Source organism: Sus scrofa, chromosome 1, assembly GCF_054392235.1.
Source record: "Sus scrofa isolate SSC_HxYL_T2T_F1_AM1 chromosome 1, Sscrofa_HxYL_maternal_Yorkshire_Landrace_v2.0, whole genome shotgun sequence".
Taxonomy (NCBI): domain Eukaryota; kingdom Metazoa; phylum Chordata; class Mammalia; order Artiodactyla; family Suidae; genus Sus; species Sus scrofa.
The window spans coordinates 78167075-78194505 of NC_139383.1; the positions used below are offsets into that span (position 1 = coordinate 78167075).

Consider the following 27431-nt stretch of genomic DNA (forward strand, 5'->3'; position numbering starts at 1 on the left):
TATGGCACAAATGAACCTATCTACAGAATAGAAACAGACTCTCAGACATAGAGAACAGACTTGTGGTTTCAAGGGGAAGGAGAGGGAGTGGGAATGGATGCGGAGTTTGGGGTTAGTAGATATAAACTGTTCCATTTATAATGTATAAGCAATGAGGTTCTGCTGTATAAAATAGGGAACTGTATCCAATCACTTGTGATGGAACATGATGGAGGATAATATGAGAGAGTGTGCATAGATGTATGACTGGGTCACTTTGCTGTATAGCAGAAATTTACAGAACAATGTAAATCAACTATAATAAAAAAATAAGAGTTGTGTCCATCTGAGCTCCCCTCTTCCATGCCCTTGTCCTGTGGATAGTGGCTGTGGAAGCTTCAGTTCGCCTAGCCACCTGCAGAAAGAAGAAGAGAAGGTGGAATTCCAAAGAATGGTCTACAAGCGAGAATCTGCTGGATACAGATCCCAGAAGCTCAACCTAAATTCGCTGAAGCAAAACAAAATCTTATTTTAAGAGTATGGGGGAGGCATGCATCGCATGGAGCCCAGGGGCTGGTAGCTGCTAAGGCTTTGACAATGACACAATCCAGGGGCTTGAAGGCCGGCAGGATTCTGACCCTAATATCATGATAATTAATAGTAGTATTTGTAGGAGTTCCCATCATGGCGCAGTGGAAACAAATCTGACTAGGATCCATGAGGATGTAGGATCGATCCCTGGTGTCTGCTCAGGGTTTTAAGGAGCCGGTGTTGCCGTGAGCTATGGTATAGGTTGCAGACACAGCTTGGATCTGACCTTGCTGTGGCTGTGGTATAGGCTGGTGGTTTCATCTCTGAATTCTTCCCCTAGCCTGGGAACCTCCATATGCCACAGGTGTGGCCCTAAAAAGGAAAAAAAAAAAAAGTAGTATTTGTGAAGCACTTATTACATCCTTGCGTTTCTGTGAAATCTGAATGAAAATCACTTCCATTTTATACAAGAGGAAGCCTGGAGAAGTCAGTGCATGTGGCCAACGTCACAGAACTCATAATTAAGAGAGCCATGCCTGTGACTTCATCACATTGTGTTCTCCTGCCTGGGTGCTGACTGCCATGCTGTCCCTCAGGTCCACAGACCCCAAGTGTCATACCTGCATCCATTAGCCCAGGGAGAGACCACACTCTCCTGTGTGCCAGGTACAATCTATCAAGGGGATGACTGTGATTGCCCAGGTAGGTGTCAGGGTAGGGTCATCCTGAGTGGCTTGGCTATAAGCAAGTGGATGTGGTGGGTGAGGGCTGGGGCTCCAGGGGGCAGGGCAGCCTGTCCCAGAAAATAAGGGTTGCTGGCAGCCAAACACTTCTTCTCTACACATTTCAACCTGGCCTCCAACAGTGACTCTTCATTTTTGCCTTACTTTCCAGCAATTCAGAAATAAATTTAATTTTCAGAAGCAAAGGCTAACATACTCCATGTGTCTGGGAACATCTATTTCTCCGCTCTCTGTTAGAGAATTGCTTTCTTCTTTTTTTTTTATCGTGAAGTTCTTTTTCAATATTTCTGTTTCAGGCTACGCTTGACTTTTTAGAATTTTTATGAAAGTAGGTGAGGTACACATCCTAGATTAAAAGAGAAAAAAGAGGAGTTTCCGTTGTGGCTCAGTGGTTAACGAATCTATGAACCATGAGGTTGCAGGTTCGATCCCTGGCCTTGTTCAGTGGGTTAAGGATCCGGCATTGCCGTGAGCTGTGGTGTAGGTCACAGATGCGGCTCGTATCTAGCATTGCTGTGGCTCTGGCATAGGCTGGTGGCTACAGCTCTGATTAGACCCCTAGTTTGGGAACCTCCATATGCCACAGGAGCGGCCCTAGAAAAGACCAAAAGACAAAAAAATAAAAAATAAAAGAGAAAAAGACTAGGCCTTCCCTGGTGGCTTAATGTGTTAAAAGTTCAGCAATTGGGAGTTCCTGTCGTGGCGCAGTGGTTAACGAATCCGACTGGGAACCATGAGGTTGCGGGTTCGGTCCCTGCCCTTGCTCAGTGGGTTAACGATCCGGCGTTGCCGTGAGCTGTGGTGTAGGTTGCAGATGCGGCTCGGATCCCGCGTTGCTGTGGCTCTGGCGTAGGCTGATGGCTACAGCTCCAATTCGACCCCTAGCCTGGGACCCTCCATATGCCGCGGGAGCCGCCCAAGAAATAGCAACAACAACAACAACAACAACAAAAGACAAAAAAAAAAAAAAAAAAAAAAAAAAAAAAAGTTCAGCAATTGTCATGGCTGTGGCTCGGATTGCTGCTAAGTGGGGGTTGTATCCCTGGCCCAGGAACTTCTGCATGTGGTGAGTGGGGCCAGAAAAAAAGAGAGAGGAAAAGACCACAGAGTTGTGCTGTTCAATGTGGACAGCACAGATGACTATTTAAATTAGAATTAAATTAATTAAAATGAAATAAAATTTTCGATTCAGTTTCTCGGTTACACTAGCCATATTTTAAGCACCCAGGAGCAAGCCCACTATAACAGCAAACTCTATATTACAGAATATTTCCATCATAGCAGGACATTCTACTGGCCAGAGTTGCTGCAGAGGATTGTAACAATTGCACAGTCTTCTGAAATAAGGAGCTTGGAGTTCCTGTAGAGGCTGTGGCTAATGAACCCAACTAGTATGCATGAGGACGCAGGTTCAATCCCTGGCCTCGCTCAGTGGGTTAAGGATCTGGCATTGCCACGAGCTGTGGTGTAGGTCGCAGATGCAGCTTGGATCCCACATTGCTGTGGCTGTGGCATAGGTCAGCAGTTACAGCTCCGATTCGACCCCTAGGCCTGGGAACCTCCATATGCAGTGGGTGTGGCCCTAAAAAGACAAAATAAAAATAAAATAAAATAAAATAAGGTACTCCCTAATGGAAGTGACTCTCTGACCTGGGTGACCCTACAGCTCCCAGGTGCTGTGAGCTCCGGTCTTCTTTGCCATCACTCTGCTACATGCCGATTCCTTTCTGATTTTCTTCCGTATTTGTTTTCCCAAAGCCAACATCTGAATCATATAAACTAGCATAGAAAAGGTATACAACTCTAATAGAAATTATATTTATTGCTTATACTGAAAAATTAATGCATTTGCTGCAGTTCCTATTGTGGCTCAGCAGGTTAAGAACCTGACATAGTGTCAGTGAGGGTGCAGGTTTGATCCCTGGCATTGCTGTGGCTGTGGTATAGGCCAGCAGCTGCAGCTCCAATCCAACCCCTGGCCCTGGAACTTCCATACGCCGCAGGTTCAGTCCTAAATAATAATAATAATATTGTTCACATGTGGAGATGCTTCGAGAGCCCAGCAGCAGAGGCCCTTCTCCATGGTGGAGAAGTTTCCATCCCTCCTGTTTTTACAACTGTCCAGAAAAGACAGGATATTCTTAATGAAAGCTGCTTCAAATCTTTAAAATTGTTTTGTCCCCATTAAAACAGAACTCATGTCCATGTAGTGCCAATCCACAAACTGTCTCTACCACCCCTTGGTGCTAAGGGGTCACAGCCACTCGTGTTGACAGCAAATTCTGTCCTAAAGTGAGAGGCATGTCTTTGGAGGTAACTGAGTTGTGAGGGAGAAATATCCTCCTGCCACTGGCCCCAGGTCTTGCGAGAGTGGGGGCTGCTCACCAGTCCTCGGCTATGTGCTGGAAAGGGGCCAGACCTCCCTAGACTCTCCCTCACCAGAGCTATTGGACCTCAGGTTCAGGACCTTCCAGCTCCCCAGGGATTCTCCAGCCCCAGGAGTGGCACAGAAACAGCCGGGTCTTTAGACTGGAAGGAACCATAGGCCCTGGGGCAAGGTGGCCTGTGGGCTGCAGGACCCAGGAACCCTGCCACCAACCAGGCCCAAAAATGATTATGATTCAACAGCCCTTAAAGGAGGGTTTGGAGTCACATTCAACTTAATTTAAGAGATTCTAAATATATGTGCTGGAGTTCCCGTCATGGCTCAGTGGTTAACGAATCCAACTAGGAACCATGAGGTTGCGGGTTCGATCCCTGCCCTTGCTCAGTGGGTCAAGGATCCGGCGTTGCCATGAGCTGTGGTGTAGGTTGCAGATGCGGCTTGGATCCAACATTGCTGTGGCTGTGGTGTAGGCCAGCAGCTACAAGCTCCGATTTGACCCCTAGCCTGGGAACCTCCATATGCTGTGAGTATGGCCCTAGAAAAGACAAAAAGAAAATAAATAAGTATATGTGCTATTTTCTGTTCACCTGAGTTTCAGGACTAAACTTCTTGCTGCAGTTGGATATCCTAAGTTTAGACATAAAATCTGAAGGGGCTGGTCAGGACAGTGTCTGTGTGACTGGCAGGGGCCCACAGATGGCATTTAAGCAGCCAGGGCTGAAGAGCTGCTTTCTACACTCCAAAAATATGACATGCATCTCACTCTAGGGGGGCCTTTGTGGATGAGCCTCATCAAGCACCAGCCCTGCCGGGGGTGAGAGGGAGCTCAGTTTTGTTCCACCAGGGCTTGGGTTAGGCCAGCATAGGATTTAGCAATTGATTCAATTACCTTGCCTGTGGATTTGGCTAAGTGGTAGATTACTGTGTATTTTTTTTTATTTGTCTTTTGAAAAATGATTACTTTTCAAATTTAAGTAGGAGCTCTTTAAATGACCTCTATGCCACCAACGGGCCAGATTAACTATCAATTTCCTTTGTGATACATACTGGCTGTGGAGTCCCCATTGCGGGCAGAAGAAAAAACCCGACTATTATCCATGAGGACGTGGGTTCGATCCCTGGCCTTGATCAGTGGGTTAAGGATCCGGCATCACCGTGAGCTGTGATGTAGTTCAAAGATGCGGTTCGGATCCTGAGTTGCTGTGGCTGTGGTATAGGCCCCTCGCCTGGGAACTTCCATAGGCTGTGGGTGCGGCCCTACAAAAAAAGAAAAAAAAAAAAAGAAAGAAAGAAACAAACTGAATGTTTGTGTTCCTCCAAAATTCATGTGTTGAAACCCAACCTCCAACGTGATGGTATCAGGGAGTCCAGAGAGCCCTTGCTCCCTCTTTTCAACAGGTCAGTGTATAGCAAAAAGATTTCTGTCTTTGAACCAAGAAGTGGGCCATCAACAGAACCTGACCATGGCCCTGACCTCAGACTTTTGTCTCCAGAACTATGATAAATGAATTTCTGTTGCCTGTAAGCCACCCAGTCTATGGTGTTCTACGAGAGCAGCCTAAACCAAGATGCTGACCAATGCCCATAGGGCATTTGGGGCTGGGGGCTGGTACCACAGAGGCTGCTGTTTAATGGGCCCACAGTGTGTTGTTTGCTTCTTTCCTAACCTGTTCATTTCGATTGGTTGTGTTCCGATAATTACACAGTTTGACCAAATATTATTAAAACCAGTGATACAAAGATACACAAAGAAAAAGGAATGTGTTACTGGTGAAAATTAAGCTTAAGCTTGGGGAAGACTCAATGTAGGAAAGTTGATTTAAAAAGCATTGTTGAATTGTATTTGGTGGTTATCAGTACAGCATCTAGAAAGCTTCTTGAGTCAAGATGCTTTGTACTGTCCTTAAAGTCTCATTTCACTAAGGAAACCTGATCAGTGAGACAATACAGAGGATGCATTATGGGTGCGTGATCTGCAAAGAAGGGAGATAATACAGCACTCTAACCAGCAAATCCCTATTCTAAGAAAGGGCGTTGCCCAAATAAAAGGATTGGTGAATGAACATACATTTTAAGTTCCTTGTTACAATGAAATGTTGGCTGCATAAATGTATCGTTTGTTTGTTCGTATGAATCCCCTTTTTGTCTGAATGGATTATCGCCCTCTACTGGTCATTAGTGAGAGTTGCCAACCACGGCTCACATGGAGGCCCCACCCACGGTTTAGTTTTAGAGCATCTCTTTTCATTTAGAATGTGCAGATTTCCGGTTACCACGCGGGCTGAAAATGCAGGCGTGCCCACATCAATCTAATGAAATTATTTTACATCCGAAGTATTTTCATCTATTTCATTTATTTTATAAACGAATGTCATAATTGGGTGGTGAACACCCTTACCCCACTCCCACACGATTTTATTGCCTTTTAATTACATTGGTAATATTTTAAAATAGATGTTGATTAAAAAGGCGTTGGCTTTCAAAAAGCATAGCTGCTATTCTTTGGTGCCACTGTTCCCAATGACAATATGAAACAAATAATTCTGACTATTGAAAAGTCCGATCTTCCTATGAATGAGAAAAATGTGTGCAATGAATGGCCCTCCCCTCCCACATCAAGGGACTTGGCAGCGAGGGAAAAACATCTTGAAGGGACATTCCGGATCCTGCGGGAGACCTGCCGAGATGGCGGCGGGCTCCTCCCACCTCTGCGGCAGCGTTACAATCAATAATGCAGGGGCTCTGCGGCAGCGCTGCGCCTTCTTTCTTTCCCGCTCCAGCAACGGAGCGAAAGGCAAGTACGTTAGTCCATTGCACCATCTAGCGTCTATCGGCATCCATTGCAGGTTGGATCTGGAAAATCAAAAACCAGTCTAAATTGTGCGTGGGGCGACACTTAGGCTTGAACAGGATATCTGATGTTAAAAGGCGAAGAAAAAAATGGATGTCGTGTTTATTCATTTGGCTGTAAAATGAGTAACTTAAGGCGAGAAATTCCAGGTGACGATCATGTAAAGTAAATAAAGATTATCAAGCACCTGCCAGTCATTTTGTGGGTACCAAGGCTATACCTATGGGTCTCTTCAGCCTCGATTCTCTTGTGACTAAATCTAGTTGGAAAAATCCATATAAACATACCTCCAGCTAAATTTGAGGCTCATATTAACAACAAATGTTTTTTAGTTATAAATATATCCCATATACATTTAAAAAATTAACTGGGCTTCCTATTACCACGATTTTTTTTTTTAACTAAATCTGTGGCAACACATGGTTGCAATATAGGTTTTACAAGGCCTTTGGCGGTGCACAAGGGGCCTGAGGACCTTTACTGGAAGCTTCTCAAGAGTCACTAACTCGAATGGTTCACCAGAGAAGTGAACCGTGCGCAGGCTTCTCCTGGCAGAATTGCATCAGCAAAGGCAAAAGTCTGGGGGAACACACAGCACAGCAGTTCTGTGCTGCGCCGCGAGTGCAGGAGGGAGGAGGGGAGGGGCAGCCCAAAGGAAGTTTGATGCACAAGAGGGCCTTCCACTGTGCTAGCCAGGAGCTGGGTTTTACCCCACGTGCAAGGAGGAGTTAGAAAAGGTTTTGAATAGGAGAGCGACATGGTCAAATTTATGTTTAAGGAAGATAAATCTGCAGCAGTGTTGAGGATGGGTTGCAGGGTTAAGAAACCCAGAGGTGGAAATGTGGAGGACGCTGCCCAAGGTCAGCGAGCTCCTAAGTAGCAGAACTTGGATGTGCGCTGGGGTCCACTGGCTCCAAGTCCAGCGAGCCTGTCACCCTGCCAACAGGCCTGCTGGTCTATTGGCTGATAGCTCACACACGCAGTCATTGTCAGGCTCAGGAACGACACCACATTATGCATGTTCTCCCTTCCCTGAAAGATGAGCTCCACTTGGAAATGTGGGAAATTCCTTGTCCTCCTCTTCTCTCCCTTCCTACTGGTCAGGGGCCTGCATCTGATTAACTCAGCGCCCTTTCCCACACAGTGCTCACCCCGCAAACCAGTCTAACAGGGCCAAGTGACAAAGTGCATTAGATCCTCCGAGGTATTTGGCCTGTTTTCCTTGGGCCACAGCCTGGCTTTCGGATGCCCTGGGAATGAGGGCACCTGCTTCTTTTCAAAGAGATTTTGCCGCGAGGCCCACACAGATGGCAGGGCCAGAGTTTTGCGGTGGTCTGGAGCTGCTCCTACTTGGACCTGGTATACTTAAAAGCTGGACGGAAGGCCAAGCAGAGCCTGGCAACCCTTCTGGATACCTCGGAGGTGGAGGGATTGGCAGCACCTTAGCCACAAGGCACCAGCCCCTCAGAGGGTGCTCAGGTACACCAGCCAGGAGCCTGGGGTAGTGGGGGAGGATGAGTGAGGAAATCTGCTCTCCCCAGGCTTATATCATGAGATCGATGTCAGGATCTTTTTTGTTTGTTTTGGCTGCATCCATGGCATGCAGAAGTTTCCGGGGGCCAGGGATGGAACCAGAGCCACGAGTGACAATGCTGGATCCTTAACCTGCTGAGCCACTGGGGAAACTCCTCATGTCAGGAGTTTGAGGCTAGAGCTGTGTTTAAAAAAGTGGGCGGTGGGGGGAGACGTTAACAGAAAATACACACATGGTGAGAAGAGCAACAGTAAGAGTTAGAAAAAGGACACAAATGATGCAGGGAGTAAATTATGCAAGATTATAGTCATGCGTAGCTATGGTAGTTTTAGGCTGATTTTATTTATTTATTTTTTGTCTTTTTAGGGCTGCACCCGCGGCACATGGAGGTTCCCAGGCTAGGGGTTGAATCAGAGCTGCAGCTGCCGGCCTATGCCACAGCCACCCAAGGTGTGAGCTGCATCTGGGACCTACACCACAGCTCACGGCAATGCTGGATCCTTGACACATGGAGCAAGGCCAGGGATCAAACCATGTCCTCATCAGTACCAGCCAGGTTTGTTATTGCTGAGTCAGGATGGGAACTACTTCAGGTTGATTTTTAAAAGGAGTCCTTTTAAAAAGGTTTGTTTGGAACACCTGCCTTCTGAATGCCCTTTAGCACTACCAGGCCTGTGGTGGCAACCTGGCTGGAGGAATCTCTCATTGGAGATCTAGTTGCAGGCCCTGGTGGAGCAGAGCAGACAGAGCCAGAGGAGATGGAATTGAGGTTCCCAGCATTGGTTTTGGTTCTTGAGGCCTATGAACTTTCAAGATGGATGGTGATTTTGTGAGACGGGATTTGCAGAGAGGATGAATAAGCCACAGATCAGGGGGGTAGGAAATATTCACTTCTTCATTTTCTTCAAATTAAAATTAAAATTTTAATTAGATCATTTAATGTTAATTAAGTTAAAATTTAGCTTAAACCTGGCTCCAAACTCCTCTCCCCCATCTCCATCTGGAGTCAAATTTGTTATTCTAAGTTGTCATTGGCAGGTTCCTCCCACTATCACCCCTACCATCCTCAGAGGTTGGACAACAATCCCGGAGGAAAAAAGGCCAAGCCTCTGGTCTTCACTTTGTTTCTTTTTTGCCTTTTACAGCTGCACCTGTGGCAGATGGAAGTTCCCAGGCTAGGGATCGAATTGGAGCTACAGCTGCCGGTCTACATCACAGCTACAGCAACACCAGATCCTTAACCCACTGAGCGAGGACAGGGATCAAAGCTGCGTCCTCATGGATCCTAGTCAGGTTCGTTCACCACTGAACCAGGATGGGAATTCACTGGTCTTCATTTTCTGAGCCTCCTGCCCACTCCAAATGGTCCACATCTGTGCGAGCACGGAAGGCTCTACACACACAGAGGTCCCTGGGGAACAGGCTCAGAGATAACCTGGATGTCCCGTCCCCACCCCACCTTCTTCACTAGCTTCCTCCTCCCCTTGGCTGCCTCAAACTCACCCCTCCGCCGCCCCCCCTAACTTTCCCAGCCTCACCTCTTCAGATCCAGTTTCCCTAAAAGGCAAGAGAAAGCATTTGCAGAAGGATCCTTCAGCTGGAGGATGGATGGAGGGAAATACAAAAGGCCTCACTCACTTTTCTGAAAGTGGAAAGGGGAGCAGGAGGAAAAGAAAACGCAGAGGACACACTGCAATTTTTTTTTTTTTTTTTTTTTTTTTTTGGCTTTCTAGGCACCCATGGCATATGGAGGTTCCCAGGCTAGGGGTCTAATTGGAGCTGTAGATGCTGGCCTATACCACAGCCACAGCAATGCCAGATCCTTAACCCACTGAGCAAGGCCAGGGATTGAACCCGAAACCTCATGGTTCTTAGTCGGATTCATCTCTGCTATGCCACAACAGGAACTCTGACACACTGCAAATTAACATCTCAATAAATCACCTTGCTGCAGATTCACTCTGGAATTCTCAGGCCCTGCGGAGAGGCAGCAGAGCAGGGAGATTAAATACTTGGAATCTTGGCTCTTCCTCTTGCTGCCCATGTGGCCTTGCCTCAGTTTCCTCAAACCAAGAAGGTAATAACCCACACCTTCCCGGCAGTGATGCTGGAGGAGCAGTTGAGTCCATCTCTATAGAGCTCAGGGCATAGTGGAGTGGAGCTTTGAGAGCCTCAATATTCGATAATTTTCAGCTGCTGTTATCATTTAAGCTCCGGTTTCAATGTCCATCTCTTCTCTGGCTGACAATAGCTCCCTCTCCACAACCAGTGAGAGAGGAAAAGGCAGCTGAGGGGATGAGGAAAGGGAGACTCAGGCTGTGCCTAGTGCAGGGATGGAGGTGTAGCTGCTGATCTCTGCCTGCCCAGGCGGCCCAGCGTCCCAGGGAAAGGGACCAATCTGCTGGAATGAGTTCAGGAACCTTATGGAAAGGGCCGTGGGACATGCTCTTTGCAGGTGGAGCTTGTCACTCACCATCCGAGTGCATATTTTGCCAGTGGAGAGAGCCCTAGACCGGAAGTTATCCCAGACCCTTCAGCTGGCTTCCACTCTCTGTGTCACCTCCTCAAGGACGCCACCTTCCTCATCTAAATTAGCTCCTATCTGTCCTTCCCTCTTGCAGTTTCTTGTACTTTATTGTTAACCTTCAGCTTTTATTCAGTTTTTAATTATGGATACTTTGCATGTTTATGTGTTTAGCGTGCTCTCTCCAGGTAGGTTCTATAGCTCCAGAGGGCACGGATTAGTTGCGTTGTGTGGACCAAGTACAATCACTTAACCTCAACTTTTTAATCTGTTAAATGAGGATGGTAATACTGCTTTTGCCCACCTCACTGAGCTGTGAAATTAAAAAAGATGATACATGTGAACTTCCTTATAAATCATGAAACATGATGCAAATATTAGTTAGGCTCAGTGACATGTCTATTTGAGTGTACATCACGAGCTGAACACTTGTGAAATGAACTCCAAGGCGGATCAGCATTTTGTTAAATGAGATAATGGAGGAAAGTGCTTAGGGCAGGGTGCACACCGTGATAGCTCCTGTCTAAAGTAGAAGGTGGCAGCCCCAACCTCTAGAGATAGCATATCCACTTAGTCCATGCACAGAAGGCTTGGAAGAATGAAATAAGAGTGCGTCCATGGCTGGAGATGTCTAAACACATGCCAGAGCAAGTAATCCAGGGCCCATCTATTCTGTGCACTGGCAGAGGATTTGCAAGTTCATTCTCAACTAAGACGTTCCTTTCCTATCGACAGGCAAGGATGGTCAGTACGGCACCCTCCTCTACCCTGTGGGAGGGAAGCCATTTCCAGAAAAATGGCTGCATTTCACAGAGAGCCCATGGAGGAAGATGACTCTCTTTAAGTTCAAACATTGAACAGATCGGTGCAGTATCACATTTGCAAGAGGAAGGATATAGCTGATGAATATGCTGATGATCCTGGGCTTAGATTCGTCTGTGTTTGATGGACCAGCGAGGAAATGAGAAAAGATCCCTTCTCATGGTCAGTGTGGTACATTGCTTCTCTGAGGCTAGGAACCTGAAGGGCAGATGGTGTTAAACCAGAGAGATAAAAATAATAGATCAAATTGGACCAATGCAGATCCATCTTCCTTCACTAGGCTGTTCTGAGGTGTATTGAGTCCAAGCTCATAGTGCTCCTCCACGCAGCAGCCCAATAAATCAAGAGATGAGTTGTTGAGGCAAAGAACAGCGACTTTATTCGGAAAGCCAGCAGACCAAGAAGATGGTGGACTAGTGTCCTAGAGAACCATCTTCCTGGAGTTAGAATTCAGACTTCTTTTATACTAAAAGGGAAGGGGATAAAGTCCTGGTTCCAGCCAGGTTCCCAAAGGATGTATTGGTTTTTCTTCCTGCAGCCATTCACAGGTGGGCCTGGTCAGGATTTTTCTTGTGAGCTAAATAAAGGTATTTTAGCTTAACCCTTTTCCCCTTGGAAGCAGGGTTCCCAGAGATGGGCCATCATGTCTAATTTAAGCTTATAGGCAACATCCCTTTAGTGATGAACTTGTAGTAGAACATGAAGGTTCTTCTCTATTGCACAGTCTTTGTCCTGTTTCTCAGGGAGGAAGCATGAGGAGTTGACACCATATTCCTTATTGCTTGGTGTGTACAGAATTATGGCATAACTGACTACTTAGTAAACCCTGCAGAGTCTGTTTGCATGTTTTATGGCATCCCTGGCTCTCTCAGGACCCCAGATTCCCTGTGGTCGGCAGGGAGCCCAATTTTTCCCCAGGTTTTGGGCCTGGGCCTGAGTAAGCTTCACTCACCATTTTAATGCACGGAAACAAAGGTGAACAGTGAACCCAAGAGAGGTAAACAGGTAAAGAGAGGATAGGCAGCAGGTGAAAGGGAATACAAATCGGCCCTGGAATGGGGTCAGGAAGGTGGACCGGACATGGGATCCACAAGAAGACAAAGCCCCATCACAGATGCACATCAGGCTACATGGAGAAAGACAAAGGTCGAGAAGGCGAGAAAAGCAAATGTCACACACAACCAGACACAGGAGGTGATGGGCTGGTGACCACACAGGCCAGGGAGGTGAGAATTAGAAGGAGAAAGGGATACAAATGTGTAATAAATTTCTTAAATATTAATTTGTTAAATGAATGATTGCTAGTAGTGTAATGGTTTTATCTTAACCCCCAGGGGCTTCTCTCTGGTACTGGAGGTGTCCACCTGTGTTCCATCTACATTTTTTCCGAACCTAATCCACCTGGTGTGAGACGTGTGCTGTAATAGAGGTAAGCAAGGGCACTGCAATTAGGAGCTGGGGGCGTCGGCGATGGCAGGTGGGAACCTGTCACGGATGGGGAGCAAGGACTCTGCAGCTGGTTGTGATGGGTGCCCTTGGCAGAGGCCAGTTTGGTACCCTGTGTCTGAAGGCCTGCGGAAGGCAAGCAGCACGGAGAGGGCTGGGGAGGGCAGACCCAGAGAGACGCTGAGGGTCAGGAGGCTAAGTGCTTCACCGTTTTGCCCAAGGCTGGGCTTTGATCTCTGGGAACAGGTAGAACGGAAGTCACCACTGACAGGCTCTTCTCAGTCCCGGGAAGAGCACGCTCCAGACCACGTGAAGGTAAATATGAGAAGAGTCGCCTGAAAGTAAACAGGGTATTAAAAGGGATCCGGGAAAGCGAAAGCAGCGTCTGAGAGCAGAAGCACCAAGCCGGGAGCTGGGCGGTGGAGACAGAGGAGAGCTTTGTGCAACGGCCTCCAGTCCTGGCTGCCATGTGGGGGCCACTCCTCTCCTTGCTTCTCCTGGCTGCTCTGTCGCAGGTAAGTCCCAGATCTTCCCCCCCGCCCAACCCCAGGGCACTCTTGCAGCCCTTATTTCTTGAGGTCAAAAATAAAAAAGACGAGAAGATGCGGAAGAGGAGGGAAACATGCCTTGGGGAAATGCTTGCTGACGGATACGGAGCCATTTTTTTTTCCCTCCAAAATGAGCCCTGTTTTAGTTCATTAGCTTCAGGGGAGAGTGGAAAACATTTCTCCCTTTCAGGTAAGGGCACGAAGTCCTGCTTCGGAGATGTTTGAGCAGCTCCCATATTTTCATAAGGTGTGTTATTCACACTCGGGGTGCAGCAGCCCTGCGGGCGGGGTGGCGGTGCCCGCAGCGGACGCTGGGGCGGGCTCGGCTTTCCACTGAGCCTCTGGAAAAAATGATCCTGACCACTTTCTTCAACTAAACCTGGCCTTGTTTGAAAGGCGCACTTCAGAACAAACATTTATATTTTTAAAATGCTCTACTTGTCTTTTCTCCCTTTTGGTGAAAGAGAATCTGTTCATGGTGACTTATTTCAAGCAACAGACCAAAGGGAAGTTTGATGTCATGTGAGCAGTTCATTGCCTTGGTATTTTTTGACAGAAAGGTTAAAACAGGGTGACTTATTTATGGATTTATGTAAGTGGTGGAGGTTATTGCTAGCCCACAGGACAGAGCTTTTGAAACCTGGTGATTTAGAAAGCAGGGACATGTCTGTCAATTAACATTTGATTGGGGCTGTCAGTAGTGGATGTATCTTAGAAAACCAGGGATTGAAAATTATTATATAGGGAGAAATTTAAGATTTTAAAAGGACCACATGAGAATGTCAGTGGTTCTGTTATGTGGAGGGGTATTCTGCCCAGTTGAGGTGAGATGGGACTGCCTACCTCCTGTTCCATCAGCTGGAGAAAAGGTCAGTCACTCATGGGGATTGAAAGCTATAATGGACCCCTAAGCAGCAAATATTCCAACACACAGAGGTGTGCCCAAAATATAAAACAAAAAGGAACACAATGTGGGTTATAGAGGAGTTCCCATTGTGGCACAGCGGAAACAAATCTGACTAGTGTCTATGAGGACAAAGGTTCAATCCCTGGCCTTGCTTAGTGGGTTGGGGGATCCAGCGTTGCCATGAGCTGTGCTGTAGGTTGAGTTGTGGCTTGGGTCCTGCACTGCTGTGGCTGTGCTGTAGGCTGGCAGCTATAGCTCCTATTAGACCACTAGCCTGGGAATTTCCATATGCCTCAGGTGCAGCCCTAAAAAGCAAAAAAAAAAAAAAAAAAAAAAAAGGGGGGGTTATAGATAGAGCAATAAAAAATATTGCTTTGCCATTGTGAGTTTCTGAAGCATCTGATAATATCTACCATTTATTGAACATTAGTATGTGCCAAGCACTACAATAGGCACTTTAGTCATTATCTTAATCCACAAAATAACCTTGCAAAATGGATATTATTAACCCTCCTCCTCATAGAGGAGGCTGAGGGTCAAAGATCAAATAAAAGAAAGGAAGTTATCTAAGATCCCAAAACTAGACGAAAGCTTGGCTCTGTGATAAAAACCCTTGTTCTTTCTGTTGTATCATTCTGATGATTTTTTTGTTATCTTGAGATTTTAATTTTAAAAAGAACCAAGACGTCCAAAGACAAGAGAAAATTATATATAATTCTTTGTATTTCCCCACATACTTGCCATTTGCAGAACCCTTCAATTCTTCTTGTATTTCTAAATACTATCTACTGTAATTTTCCCTTAAGACTGAAGAGCTTCCTTTAGTATTTCTTGTGAGGCAAGTATGCTGGCAACAATTTCCCCCAGTTTTTGTTTATCTGGAAATGTCTTTAATTGCACCTTCATTTTTGAAAGATAGTTTCATTGGAAATAGAATCCCAGGTTGACAGTTTTGTTTTTTTCTTTACGGTGTCTGGGTGTCTTGTTCTCCTTATCTTTGTTTTTTAAAGATTTAATTTTTAGTGTAGTTTTAAGTTTCCAGCAAATATGACAGGAAGGTATAGAGGTTTCCTGTATACCACCTGCCCCAACACATGCATGCGCCCTCCCCCTGCCCCATTATCACCATCCCCACCTAGAGTGGAACATTTGTTACAACTGGTGAGCCCACACCAATACATTGTAACCATCCAGAGTCTGTCTTTACCTTAGCATTCACTCTTGGTGCTGTATATTCTGTGAGTTTGGACAAAGTATAATGACACATATCACCATTACAGTATTGTACAGAGTATTTTCACTGCCCTAAAATCCTCTGTGCTCTACCTCTTCATCCTTCCCCTATCCCTGGCAAACACTGATCTTTCTACTTGTTGCCATAGTTTTGTCTTTTCCATAATGTCACATAGTTGGAATCATACAGCGTGTAGACTTTTAGATGGGCTTCTTTCACTTAGTAATATGCATATCTTTTCAAGACTTGATGGCTCATTTCCTTTGAGCACTGAATAATGTTCCATTGTCTGGGTGTACTGTAGTTTATCTATTCACCTGCTGAAGGACATCTTGGTTTCCTTCTTTTGATGAGAAGTCAGATCTCATTCTCATCTTCTTGTGTCTAATACTCCCCTTTGCTCAGACTGATTGCAAGGTTTTCTCTCTATCCTAGGGCATCAAGACTGATACCTTGTGACCTCGGAGATTATGCAGAAATGCTTCAAGAGTGGAAAGATAAACAGATATCTCTGGGGTGGGCAGTTTCAGGAGTGTCAATAGAGGGAACAATATGAGGAGAAGCCAACTAGTGTGTCTTGCCAAGTGCACAGCATAGGAGGGGAGCGCATGGAGCATTTTGTTTAGAGAGAAAGGCAGGAGCCGGCATCCACAGAACTTCAGGTACCATGCTCGGAAGTTTGGACTGCATGCTGTTGACAGTAGGGAACTACTGATGATGGGCTTTAAGGAGATGAGAAGGATCAGTTATGTTTTCTAAGAGATCCTTCCAGCTGTGACATGGTGGTTTTGCTGAAGTCATACTTGAAGGAGGGAGACCAGTTAGCAACTTACGGTAACAGTACTTGGTAGCGGTGAAAATTGGGGAAGAGTGACTAGTTTTAGGGATATGAGGATGATAAGTGGGCTTAGTTACTAAATGACTCTGGGAAGTGATGGGGAGGAAGATGACCTGGATGACCCCTGGCTTCCTAACTCCCAAGTCTGGAGAAGCTGTCTGGGTGGGTGGGCCAATGATGAGTTTGGGATGTGAGTTTTTCCTGTAGAACATTCTAATGGAGATGTCTAGTAGGCACTTAGCTATATGGATCTGAGCTCAGTAGAGAAGTCCTGGATGGAAATTTAGTTTTGAAGCTGCACAGGGTGGAAATTGAAGGCAAAGGGGTAGATAAAACAGCAAGAGACAGTGTGCAGAGTGAGGACAACAATATGTGAAGGTCATGAAACACCAATGAGCCTAAATCTAAGTCAAATTCATGTAATAGGAGCTGGCAAAGGATTTTGAAAAAGTATGTCTAGAGGTAGGGGTAGAACTGGTGTCGGGAGGAGCAGTAAGGGGGTTGGTATCATGGAATCCTAGGGAGAGCAGAGAATTGAGAGTCCAAAGGCTTAGAGAAGTGGAGCAAGGGAAGAACAGAGAGTTTATGAACTTTATCCCAGCTGAGAGGCCACTTAATGCAGCAAGGGGCCCCTGGTAACCAGGGATGAACCTGGCCAAGAAGAAGTAGGCACTATTTCTAGCCTTGCTATTTCTATACCCTTCTACATTTTGAATTTCCTCTCCTCTTCCTCCAAAAGCCCGGCACTACTATATCCTCAAAGTCTATTCTCATATTTCACATGCAACTCAAAGAGTAGCTGAATGTGCCACTCTGGAATATGTGTTTTACCAGTGGTTTTTCTTTTTTTAAAAAGGTTGAACTAGGGAATTCTCAAACAGATATTTTTATTTTATTTTATTTTATTTTTGTCTTTTGTTGTTGTTGTTGTTGCTATTTCTTGGGCCGCTCCCACAGCATATGGAGGTTCCCAGGCCAGGGGTTGAATCGGAGCTATAGCCACCGGCCTACGCCAGAGCCACAGCAACTCGGGATCCGAGCCGCGTCTGCAACCTACACCACAGCTCACGGCAATGCCAGATCGTTTACCCACTGAGCAAGGGCAGGGACCGAACCCGCAACCTCATGGTTCCTAGTCGGATTCGTTAACCACTTCGCCACGACGGGAACTCCTCAAACAGATATTTTTAAATGTAGGGTTTTGGGGTTGGGAAGAAATTTAGATCTCTGGATCAGACCAACTGCTTTCGGTTGCATCAAATAAAAATTAAGTACAGAAATGACTTGCCAAGTACTGCTAAGTGCTAGCAGTACACCAGTAAGTGAATCTCCAGGCCCTAAGGCTGGGTAGCTTTATGGTGAGTGGAGAAGACAGACACTTAACACAGATAATTTCAATACACAGACAGGTAATAGGGAGTGTGGAGAAGTTCATAGAAAGTCTTTGGAAAAGGCAGCAACTCATTAAAGGAGTAAAGGTAGGTGAAGATTACAGGCAGAAGGAACAGCATCAGATACACAGGGAACCACATGCACTTGCACTTGCCAGAGGGGAGGGTGAGGAATGTAGGAATGCAAGAGAGAGGAGGGCCCTGAAGGCTGTGCTCAGGAGTATTGGTGACTCCAGGGTGAGGGATGGAGATGGAGCAGGTGAGGGTGAGCTCGGCTTCCTGGCCTGCAGAACTCAGTGGATGATGCCACCATTTGCTACAATGGGGATGAGCTGAGGAGCATTTTCTTGGGGGGCAGGGAGATGAGCTGACATCAAAGCGAGATATACTGAGAAATTAATGGGTTAGTTTTGAGCTCAGGGAGGTGTAGCCTGGAGAAGAGAAACAGATGCAGAGATTTAGAGACCTGTTGAATATCAAAGCTGGTCTGTGGCAAGACCTGGCCTAGAGACGGGAGTGGGGTAAGGATTGAGAGTTGCTTGCCTGGTTTACATCCTTCTACTGCTTACTTGATACGTGACCTTGGGTAAGTTAAGCAATCTGAGCCTCATGGTCCTCATTTATAAAATGGGGCATGTCATTTCCTGTTGCTTCTGAAACAAACTGCTACAGTCATAGTGGCTTAAAACAGCATAAATTTATTATGTATAGTCCTGGACATCTGTAGTCTGAAAACTGGTCTTGAGCTAAAATCAAGGCAGGGCTGTGTCCCTTCCATGGCACCTAGGGGGAGACTCTGCCCTGTGGCTTCTCCAGCTTTTATAAGCTGCCTGCATCTTGGCTTGTGGCCCCCTTCAGCAGCGGCATCACACCTTCTCTGACTCACCTGCCTCTTTTGCCCTTTTGAGGTAGAATAGGTTGGAGGGGAGAACTGGGAGTTTGTTGTTGGGCATGTGAAGTTTGTTATACCTGTCAAGTATCTAAGTGGAGATCTGTGAAGCAGGCAATCTGGGTCTGCGTTCAGAAGAAGAACCTGGGTGGAGATAAGAGATTCAATGAGGGAAGTTACTTCAGAGGTTACCCACAGGAGGCTCCAGTGTTTAGAGTTGAAAATGAGAAGAAGCCAGCCATGGAGACTGAGAAAGAGCCATTCATGAGAAAAGAGGAGCATGAGAGGCATATGCTGGAAGCTGAGTACAGAAATGAGAGAGTGATCATAGCAAATACTGATATTATTATTAAAACTCACTGCACTGTGCTTGGGGGAAATGTAATTTGGAGGAAATGTATTTCTAGAAAACCTCTGAAATTAGAGGAACAATTTCTCACATCACTTTTATTACCAAATGAAGTTCTGCTGCAGGGCCCAGGGCACCAGGCTGTTAGACACGGCACCTGAAGGCAGGCCTGCAGAGGTGGCTGAAGTGCACCGTCGCAAACAGTTTTGTCACTGGCCCTGTCAGTGCCCTCGTCGGAAGCCCAGCTGCCCTCCTGGAGTGAGCCTGGTGAGGGACGGCTGTGGATGCTGTAAAATCTGCGCCAAGCAGCCGGGGGACACCTGCAACGAAGCTGACGTCTGCGACCCCCACAAAGGGCTGTACTGTGACTACTCCGCAGATGGGCCCTGGTACGAGACTGGAGTGTGTGCATGTAAGTGTCTTCTGGATTGCCTGGAAAATGTCGAGTCGAGACAGGATTTTTTTCCTGCAGTTGCTAATTTGGAATAATCAGCCTAGTTTAACTAAACATGAGGTAGGTTTAGTTTTCCTGTCCCAGTTGAGACCAGCCTTGTCACAATGGACATCCTGTGAAATTAGCAGATGTTTACACATGTTCAGAAACCTGTTGTTTTTATTGCATTGAAATGATCTTGCAGACTCGGACACCCCTCTCCCAAACAGTGCAAGGCAAGTTAATTTCACTTATTTAACAAACACTCTGGGAGCATCCACTACTGAGCTAGACACTGTGACCAGCAACTGGGACACATGGAAAAAAGGTACAGGCCCTGCCCTCACAAAGTCTGTTGTGTCAGCTCTTTCCACAAGTGACTTTGCCTGCAGTGTGATGAGTACTGTAATGAGGATGTGGGTAGGGATGTTCTATGACTGGGGTCACAAACTATGGTGCAGGGACCAAAACTGGTGCCCATTCGGTGCTGTACTCAGGGTGATTTTTAAATTAACTTTACCCTAGAACGGAGAACAAGGTCCTTAATTCTGAAGGTGAACACGCGCGGCTGATAACCTATGATATAACGAAAATGTCTCATTTTCACTTTTTACAGATGTTCTGTGAAGGAGGTTCCAGACAGGGCCTAAGAAACGGAGACCTGTATTTCATAAAGGAGAGAGCGATGTCCTCTCTAGTTTGTGACTGAAGGTCTAGACTATCAGTTATGGCCTCCTTGGTGACTTGGCTCTTTTCTCTTCTCAGACCTTGTAGCTGTGGGATGTGAGTTCAATGGGGTACATTATCAGAACGGCCAAGTATTTCAGCCCAATCCCCTGTTTAGCTGCCTCTGTGTGAGTGGGGCCATCGGCTGCACACCTCTGTTCATACCAAAGCGGGCTGACAATCACTGCTCTGGGGCTAAAGGTGGAAAGAAGACCCATCAATCAAAATGTGGCCGGGGACCGTCACAACAGCAGCTCTCAACAAGCTACAGAACCATGCCAGGTACTTAGAATGAGGACTATGTCTCATGTATGACTTTGCCTGGTTCTTGTTCATGTTTCTTTTCTGTACTACAGGTCCTCAGTAACTAATGATGGGTGGTCACTGAGATTTAGTCGGACTGTGCTTTGTACTCAGTCTCTGCCCCAAGCAGGTATCCTCTCAGTATCTGAAAAGGGAACTTTATGTTGTAGATTTTTTGCAGTAAAATACTACAGTTTTTGAAATCTCTACTAGGTCAGGAAAACGCTTCTAAAATCTTACTATCTCTGCTTATTTCCATTTAACCTCTTCTCAGGAAAACTGACCAAATCTTTTTCATATGTACCCTGGCCTGGAGAAACTTCGTTTGTATTGTTATATTATGGGCAAGAAGTATGAACCATCTAGTTCTAAACACTTCCAAAATAAGCTTTTCTAGAGGATAAAAACAGAAATGGAAGGCTACTGATTGAAAACATTTGTTTATGTTTTGAACTTGTATCCATTTTCTGTTTTTAGAAATATTTACAAAATTACCCTTTCATTCACTCTGAAAATGAAGCTTAACAATTACACATTTACAGTAACAATTAACAGTAAGTAGGTTGCCCAGGTATGTGTGTGGGCAGAAGCCTGTGATGGGATTCTGGGTTACTTGAGCACCTGTCCATTTACAGCTGGTGTCAGTATATTCCTACACCTTGCGGTTTGGTCTGCTCTAAGTTAGCATTTTATTCGGGGGACAGGAGTTTCAAAAACACCAGCAAACGAAGCACAGGTGAAGAAAGACTGAAAAGGGCCTATGTTGCTCCCTGGCTATCATTCACATCTGTGTTTGAATCCAGAAATCAAGAATGCTTTTTTCTTGGAATTTAGAGCTTAGTAAATGAATGCCGTGGGAATATGGAGTATTTAATATATGTTAAAAACTCCTAAGTTCACTTATTATATGGATAGTTAATTAAAAACAACTACAATCAGAGAAATGAGTTTTAGATACTTAAAAGACCCTTAAAGGAACATCCTCTGGGACTCCAATTATAACTGGAAAAAAAATTCAACAGGTTGTGGTGAATTGGCATTTACTCTACATATTCAGCTAACAACATGATACCAATGCTCTGAAACTTTTGAAATTTTGAGCCAAATTATTTTTTTCAAAATGTGTAACAATTTTTCTGGATTCGATTTGAATGACTCAATGTGCATTCTTAGAACTCGCATGTGAAACTCCCTGGTGAGAGTAGCAGTTGTCCTCTTGTAAATGACGGCCTTTGAGTCAAGGTCAAGCTGGTCTCATTTGTGAAGTTAAGAGCTGTTTCAGTGGATTCACCTGGAACCTAGTTGGAGAAGACGTCAGATGGTCATTCCTAGTGGTTAGGGCTTCATTACAGAAATGAAAATCTCCCAAGTGCTCTCTGGTGATTAAGATAGAGGCCTAGACATGTTTCAAAGGAAGCACAGGTTCAGTTTAATATCTCTCCTCCACTTAACTCTGAAATGGTGTTTATGGGCCAGGAGTTTGGCTTTTAAAATTAAGCACAATGACACACACTTTAAGATATATATAAGACAGTAATTTATATGCTTAATTCCAGATGGTCTGTGGCTGGAATCTGCTTTTTGCTTGTCAGGAAGCATGCATGATGTAATGCCCCCATGCTTTTCTCACTGCTCACCAAACACTAAATTTTCACTTTAGAAATCTCTTCTAGTTTTCCTGCCTTTCAATGAATGTTTAGCAAATCCCTGAACTGCAGCTCTTGGCTTACCTTTAAGTGGGGCCATTGGTAATACAATGATCTAACCTGCCTTTATTTATTGCAGATGGGCACCAAGCTTTTAATCTGCTTCCTGCGCTGAGGTCTTTAAACTGTTGTCTACCTTCCAGGTATCTCTGTTTCTGCTTCCTCTCCCTCAGTTCTATGTGCGATTGCCAGATCCTCCTGTAAAAATGCCGAAAGCAGTATCAAAGTAGTTTTATTCAAAGACAGCACACATTTCAAAGTGACTGATATTTCCTATCAAAAAGGCATTTGGGGTGGGGGGAGGTCCTTTTAAAATTGACATTTTAAAGTAGTGTAGCCAGAATTTTGCTGTGTTCAGTTGCAGATTCAAACCACCACCTTACTCCCAAAGCATCCACTTTAGGATGCATATTAACCTGAAGGAAATGTTTTGAGACAACAATATGTAGTTTGCTTAAAATGAACCAAGTGCCTGATTCATTCCTGAGCAGCACAAGATGGATTTACAAGGAGATGGAAGAATTACGATGCCTTCTTCATAGTCTCATTAACCATCCCCTTCCCCTCCCTCGTTTCTACTGAGCTGTAGGCAGTGGAGGGACCTCCATCTATCCACCCCACTCATCCACCCACAGCTCCATCCATTCATTCCCCACATCTCTGAAGTGATAAGAAATGGCTAGCCAACAGAGAGAATACCATATGCTTGACACCATAGGCAATGTAATAAGCAGAATGAATAAAACAGATTGCATACTTTCCATGACTATGTGATTTAGATTAATTCAGTGTAGGGAATTTTCTAAAAGACTAATTTTTTTTTTAAAGTGGAGAAAAATGTCTCAATGATATCAATTTTCAAATGTAACTTTTGTGTTTCAGATTTTAACACATCACAAAATGTGACATTGTTCTGATTAGTATCTTAAATTCCTTAATCCTACTAATGTCTGTTTTTTTTTCTTTTGTCCTTTTAGGGCCGCACCTGCGGCATATGGAGGTTCCCAGGCTAGGGGTCGAATTGGAGCTGTTGCTGCTAGCCATAGACACAGCCATGCCAGATCCAAGCCGAGTCTGTGACCTATGCCACAGCTCACGGCAACACCGGATCCTTAATCCGCCGAGCGAGGCCAGGGATCGAACCCGGAACCTTTTGGTTCCTAGTCGGATTGGTTTCTGCTATGCCACAATGGGAACTCCTAATGTCTGTTTTAATGTCTGTTGGAAAATAGCAAGCATGAGGCAAGAACCAGAGACAGGGCAGATATCCATCAGAACATAAGTTCAGTACTTGGCGGATGGGCTAAGAAGAAAGAAGCAAATGGGTACATTACTCAGTTTTTCAAAGAGGAAGTGTTTTTATTCCCCCTAAGATGTTGGAAACACTTGATCAAAAGGTGATTTGGGGTGTTGGAAAAATGATGCATTAGACCATAAGCTCATTTCATTCTGAGTTATAAAGTTCAGACCTATTAACTATTAGCTTAAAAATGATTAAAAATTATCTACATGAGTACATATATTAATACACATGTACTCCCCCCGCTTTATTCTAGCGTATAGGAACCTCCCCCTTATTTGGAAAAGAAAGTGTCTTGTGCAAGCAACGAAGTGGACCCCTTGCTCCAGGACATGTGGGATGGGAATATCTAACAGGATAACCAATGAAAATAGCAACTGTCAAATGAGAAATGAGAAGAGACTGTGTTACATTCAGCCTTGTGACAGTAATATATCAAAGACAATAAAGGTAAAGTTTAATTAGATTTAACTTCATTAGAATTCAGAATGGAGACTCCTGAAAAGTTTGTGTCTGTGTGGAGGTGTTTGTTAATAAAACCACCTCATTGTAACAAAGTCAAACTATTATGGAGGAAAGCAAATATTAACTGTACTTTGTGAGAAAAATTTTACCAAGCAGAGTGGTAATGTTAAACTACTGATTCTAGATACTCTCACAGTTTAATAGTATGGGTCTTGATGAGCTTGATTTGTTTTTGTACCCCACCATGTACGTTGTTTTTAAGAGTAGATCCTTTTAAGATTCTTTTTTTCTATATTATTTTTGTGTACTGGAATCAAAACAAGTGATAAAAGCTTTTGGTGGCTACCTTCTAATAATGAAAAGACTTTATGAGCATCAGAGAAGTTCTGCTCTTAGTTTCCTATCACCAACTTGGAGAGGGAACCACATGGTTTCCAAAATGCTCTGCTTAGCTAGCACTTGCCAAAGGACCATGATGGAGTACTTATTCTATGACTGGTAAAATCAGAGCTGATCCTGCTTTTGGATTTAGGTAAGATGACTATCTCAAGAGTAATTTTCAGAAATGCTACAAAACCAATTTTCTTGCCAAGTTATTCCCTATCATATTAACCTTGATCTTAAATAGAATAGAGACATTTTCATTTATTGTGGAACTGCGTCAGAGGTAGAGAGCAAAAACCACTGGGTCCTACAATATGATGGATAAAGCATGGGGAGGACTCTCAAGGTCCTCTGGTGAGAGGGGATTTTCAAGGTAGAGAAGCGAGGGCTGGATGTCACTAACTGGCAACTATGAATGCCCTGAAAATATTTATATCTGCATATTTGTGTAATATTCTATAAAGTATCACTTTTTCTGAACTACTGTAATTAAGTTCAAAGAGAGACTTCTTTAATGTTATGTATCTTTTCAGATCCCCAAAGGAAAAACATGCCAACCTACTTTCCAACTCTTCAAAGCTGAAAAATTTGTCTTTTCTGGATGTTCAAGCACTCAGAGTTATAGACCCACTTTCTGTGGAATATGCTTGGATAAGAGATGCTGTGTCCCTAATAAGTCTAAAATGATTACCATTCAGTTTGACTGCCCAAATGAAGGGTCATTTAAATGGAAGATGCTGTGGATTACATCTTGTGTATGTCAGAGAAACTGCAGAGATCCAGGAGATACATTTTCTGAGCTCAAGATCCTATGAAACCAAGCACATGGGGGAAAAGTTATGGTTCATCATGCCATTATATCAAACTTTAAAATGGTTTTAAAAGTGTGGCACATCTGCCTTATTAGTTTAAAGCAGTAAGAATGCCTAGCTATTCTCAGATAACTAACTGTATTTAAGGCATTAGAAGCTTTTAAAAAGGTTCTCCTAAAAATATATGTAATATATGAAAACCTTAAAATTGAACTCTTTGAAATGTGTAACTGTGTAATACACAGATACTTGTTTCCATCTACATATTCCACATATAATGAACAATTTATGAGAACATTTTATTCTAATATGGAATAATTTGGTAAAGGTATAAAGAAGTATATTAAATTTTTAAAACTTTATCTGTACTTTGACAAATAGCCTAGGTTCCAATCACATGATAATCATTATAGGGGGAGCAAGATTCTAGTTTAAATCTTAAATAGGAGTAAGATTAAGCTCTAAATTACCCTATCCTAAATATTGTTTATTAAGATTTCTTTTGGAAGGAGAAAGTGTAACTTTCTTTGGTCACTGTTGACAACTGTAATCTAATTTTTTTATACCAAATACTGTAAAAAATTGGATTTCGAAAATAATGACCATGAGCAGTATCTTTACTCTGAAAAGGAAAGAAACTTAAAAACAAAACAAAAAAAAAAAACATTAAAGCACGTGACAATTTTTTCGGCTTGAAAATAAATTGTTCCTAAAAATTCCTTAAATGATATGCATTTTAAATATAAATTGTGATTAAAAATAAATGCTGAAGACTAAAACTGGAGATTTATAGTAAATGGAATACTTTCATTAGACTATTATACTCATTTGCTGCAAAGTTTGAAAGAAACTATCAAGCTCAGTAATAATGTTCTATTCACTTATGAATAGTGACAAGCAAAACTGTTAAGTTGCATAGTTTAAAAATATGGGCATTATTACAAAATCAACCAGTTTGATTAAAAAAGCATTATATTTAGAAATAACTTAATACATACATGAGTTAAAATAAGTGTAAATTGTTTCTTTGGAGTGCAAAGAAGTGGTTGCCCACAAAAGAAAGAAACCCTCCTTAAGAGTTGTAATAAAATCTATTCCTAGAGTGCTCTGATGGCACAACAGGTTAAGAATCCAGTGTTGTCACTGCAGCAACTTAGGTTGCTGCTGTGGTGCAGGTTCAATCCTGGCCCTGTAGGCATGGCCAGAAAAACCCCAAAAAGACTATTGTGAAAAGTTAGTGGATATTACACAGAAATATTTATATTCTTTTCTGACTCTTTAAAAGTATATATGGGAGTAGAATAAAAGTCTAAACAGAATATGAAAACATAAATTACGCATACATATAAAAATATATCTGCATAAGATTTTTACCTAAGACATGATTATCTTTGTATAAATGCATAAATATAAGACTATAAACAAAGTAAAATGTTGAAGAACTCTGTTCTTTCAATTTTAGAAAACAGGACTTTGTGGAAGACAAATGTTTGAAGTTAAGTTACTCAGACTTGGCTAATTTCACACAGAGGTAGCACCAACAAATTGTGATTAAATGGAAACCACTCTTTTAGATAAATATACTTCCCAATAGTAAAAACATACATTAGGCTTTCTGAATCACAAAAATTATGAAACAGAGAGGGGATGAAAAATGTGAAATTAAGAAAAGAAAGTTGTATCTTTGGGATTTCTTTTTTATATAGCTACACTTAGTCTAGGTACATCTTCTGTAGGCATGCATTTTGTGGCATCCAGTTGGTTATATTCCTCTATGAGTGTTGATAAAGATGACATGGCTTCTGTGAAACAGCTTTCCTCCATCCCTTCAATTTGTAGATAGTGATGAAGATGAGCCTATAAATAAAAAAACTGAATAATGACTAATTTTCAGGAAACTGAATACAGACAATTATCCTGTAAATATTCTTACTAAAATGATAGTTCAGTGACTTTCAGGGGAGGAGACAAGATGGTGGAGTAGAAAGACTCACCTCCTCTCATGAAAGCACCAAAATCACAACTCCTGAACAATCATCAACAAAAAAGACCAGAACCTACCAAAATATATTCTCCATCCAAAGACAAAGAAGCCGCCACAATGAGATGACAGGAGGGGCACTTTCATGAGGTAATCAAATTCCATACCTGCCAGGTGGGCAACCCACAAACTGGAAAATAATGTTATTGCAGTGGGTTCTGTGGGAGGGTGTTCCATTGGAAGGAGGAGTTTTCAAATGGGGGCATTTGGCTTTGAAGGCCAGCGAGGCTTGAGTGCAAGAGCTCCACAGTCTGGGGGAAATACAGACTTCACTCTTGGAGGGCACATA

At 43.8% G+C, this 27431-nt stretch overlaps 2 protein-coding genes across 6 annotated transcripts in view; one reads left to right on the forward strand and one right to left on the reverse strand.

The window, feature by feature from the left end:
- Positions 1 to 7644: 7644 nt before the first annotated feature.
- On the forward strand, positions 7645 to 26533 carry CCN6 (cellular communication network factor 6). Its single transcript, XM_084963137.1, has 8 exons — positions 7645 to 7969; positions 11284 to 11532; positions 12705 to 12799; positions 13063 to 13331; positions 19087 to 19384; positions 20171 to 20413; positions 23697 to 23890; positions 24823 to 26533. The coding sequence occupies exons 4-8, from the start codon at positions 13284 to 13286 to the stop codon at positions 25102 to 25104; spliced, it is 1065 nt and encodes a 354-aa protein (XP_084819263.1). The 5' UTR covers positions 7645 to 7969; positions 11284 to 11532; positions 12705 to 12799; positions 13063 to 13283; the 3' UTR covers positions 25105 to 26533.
- The window catches only part of TUBE1 (tubulin epsilon 1), a 30022-nt gene continuing 28291 nt past the window's right edge, over positions 25701 to 27431 (reverse strand). For all 5 annotated transcript variants that reach the window (XR_001306070.3, XR_014807104.1, XR_014807097.1 and 2 more), the window contains one exon: positions 25701 to 26958. Coding sequence is in view for 1 of the 5 variants with exons in the window: in XM_013992758.3 (XP_013848212.1) it covers positions 26800 to 26958 (159 nt within the window). In the remaining 4 variants the exon portion in view is untranslated. The remainder of the gene's footprint in view (positions 26959 to 27431) is intronic.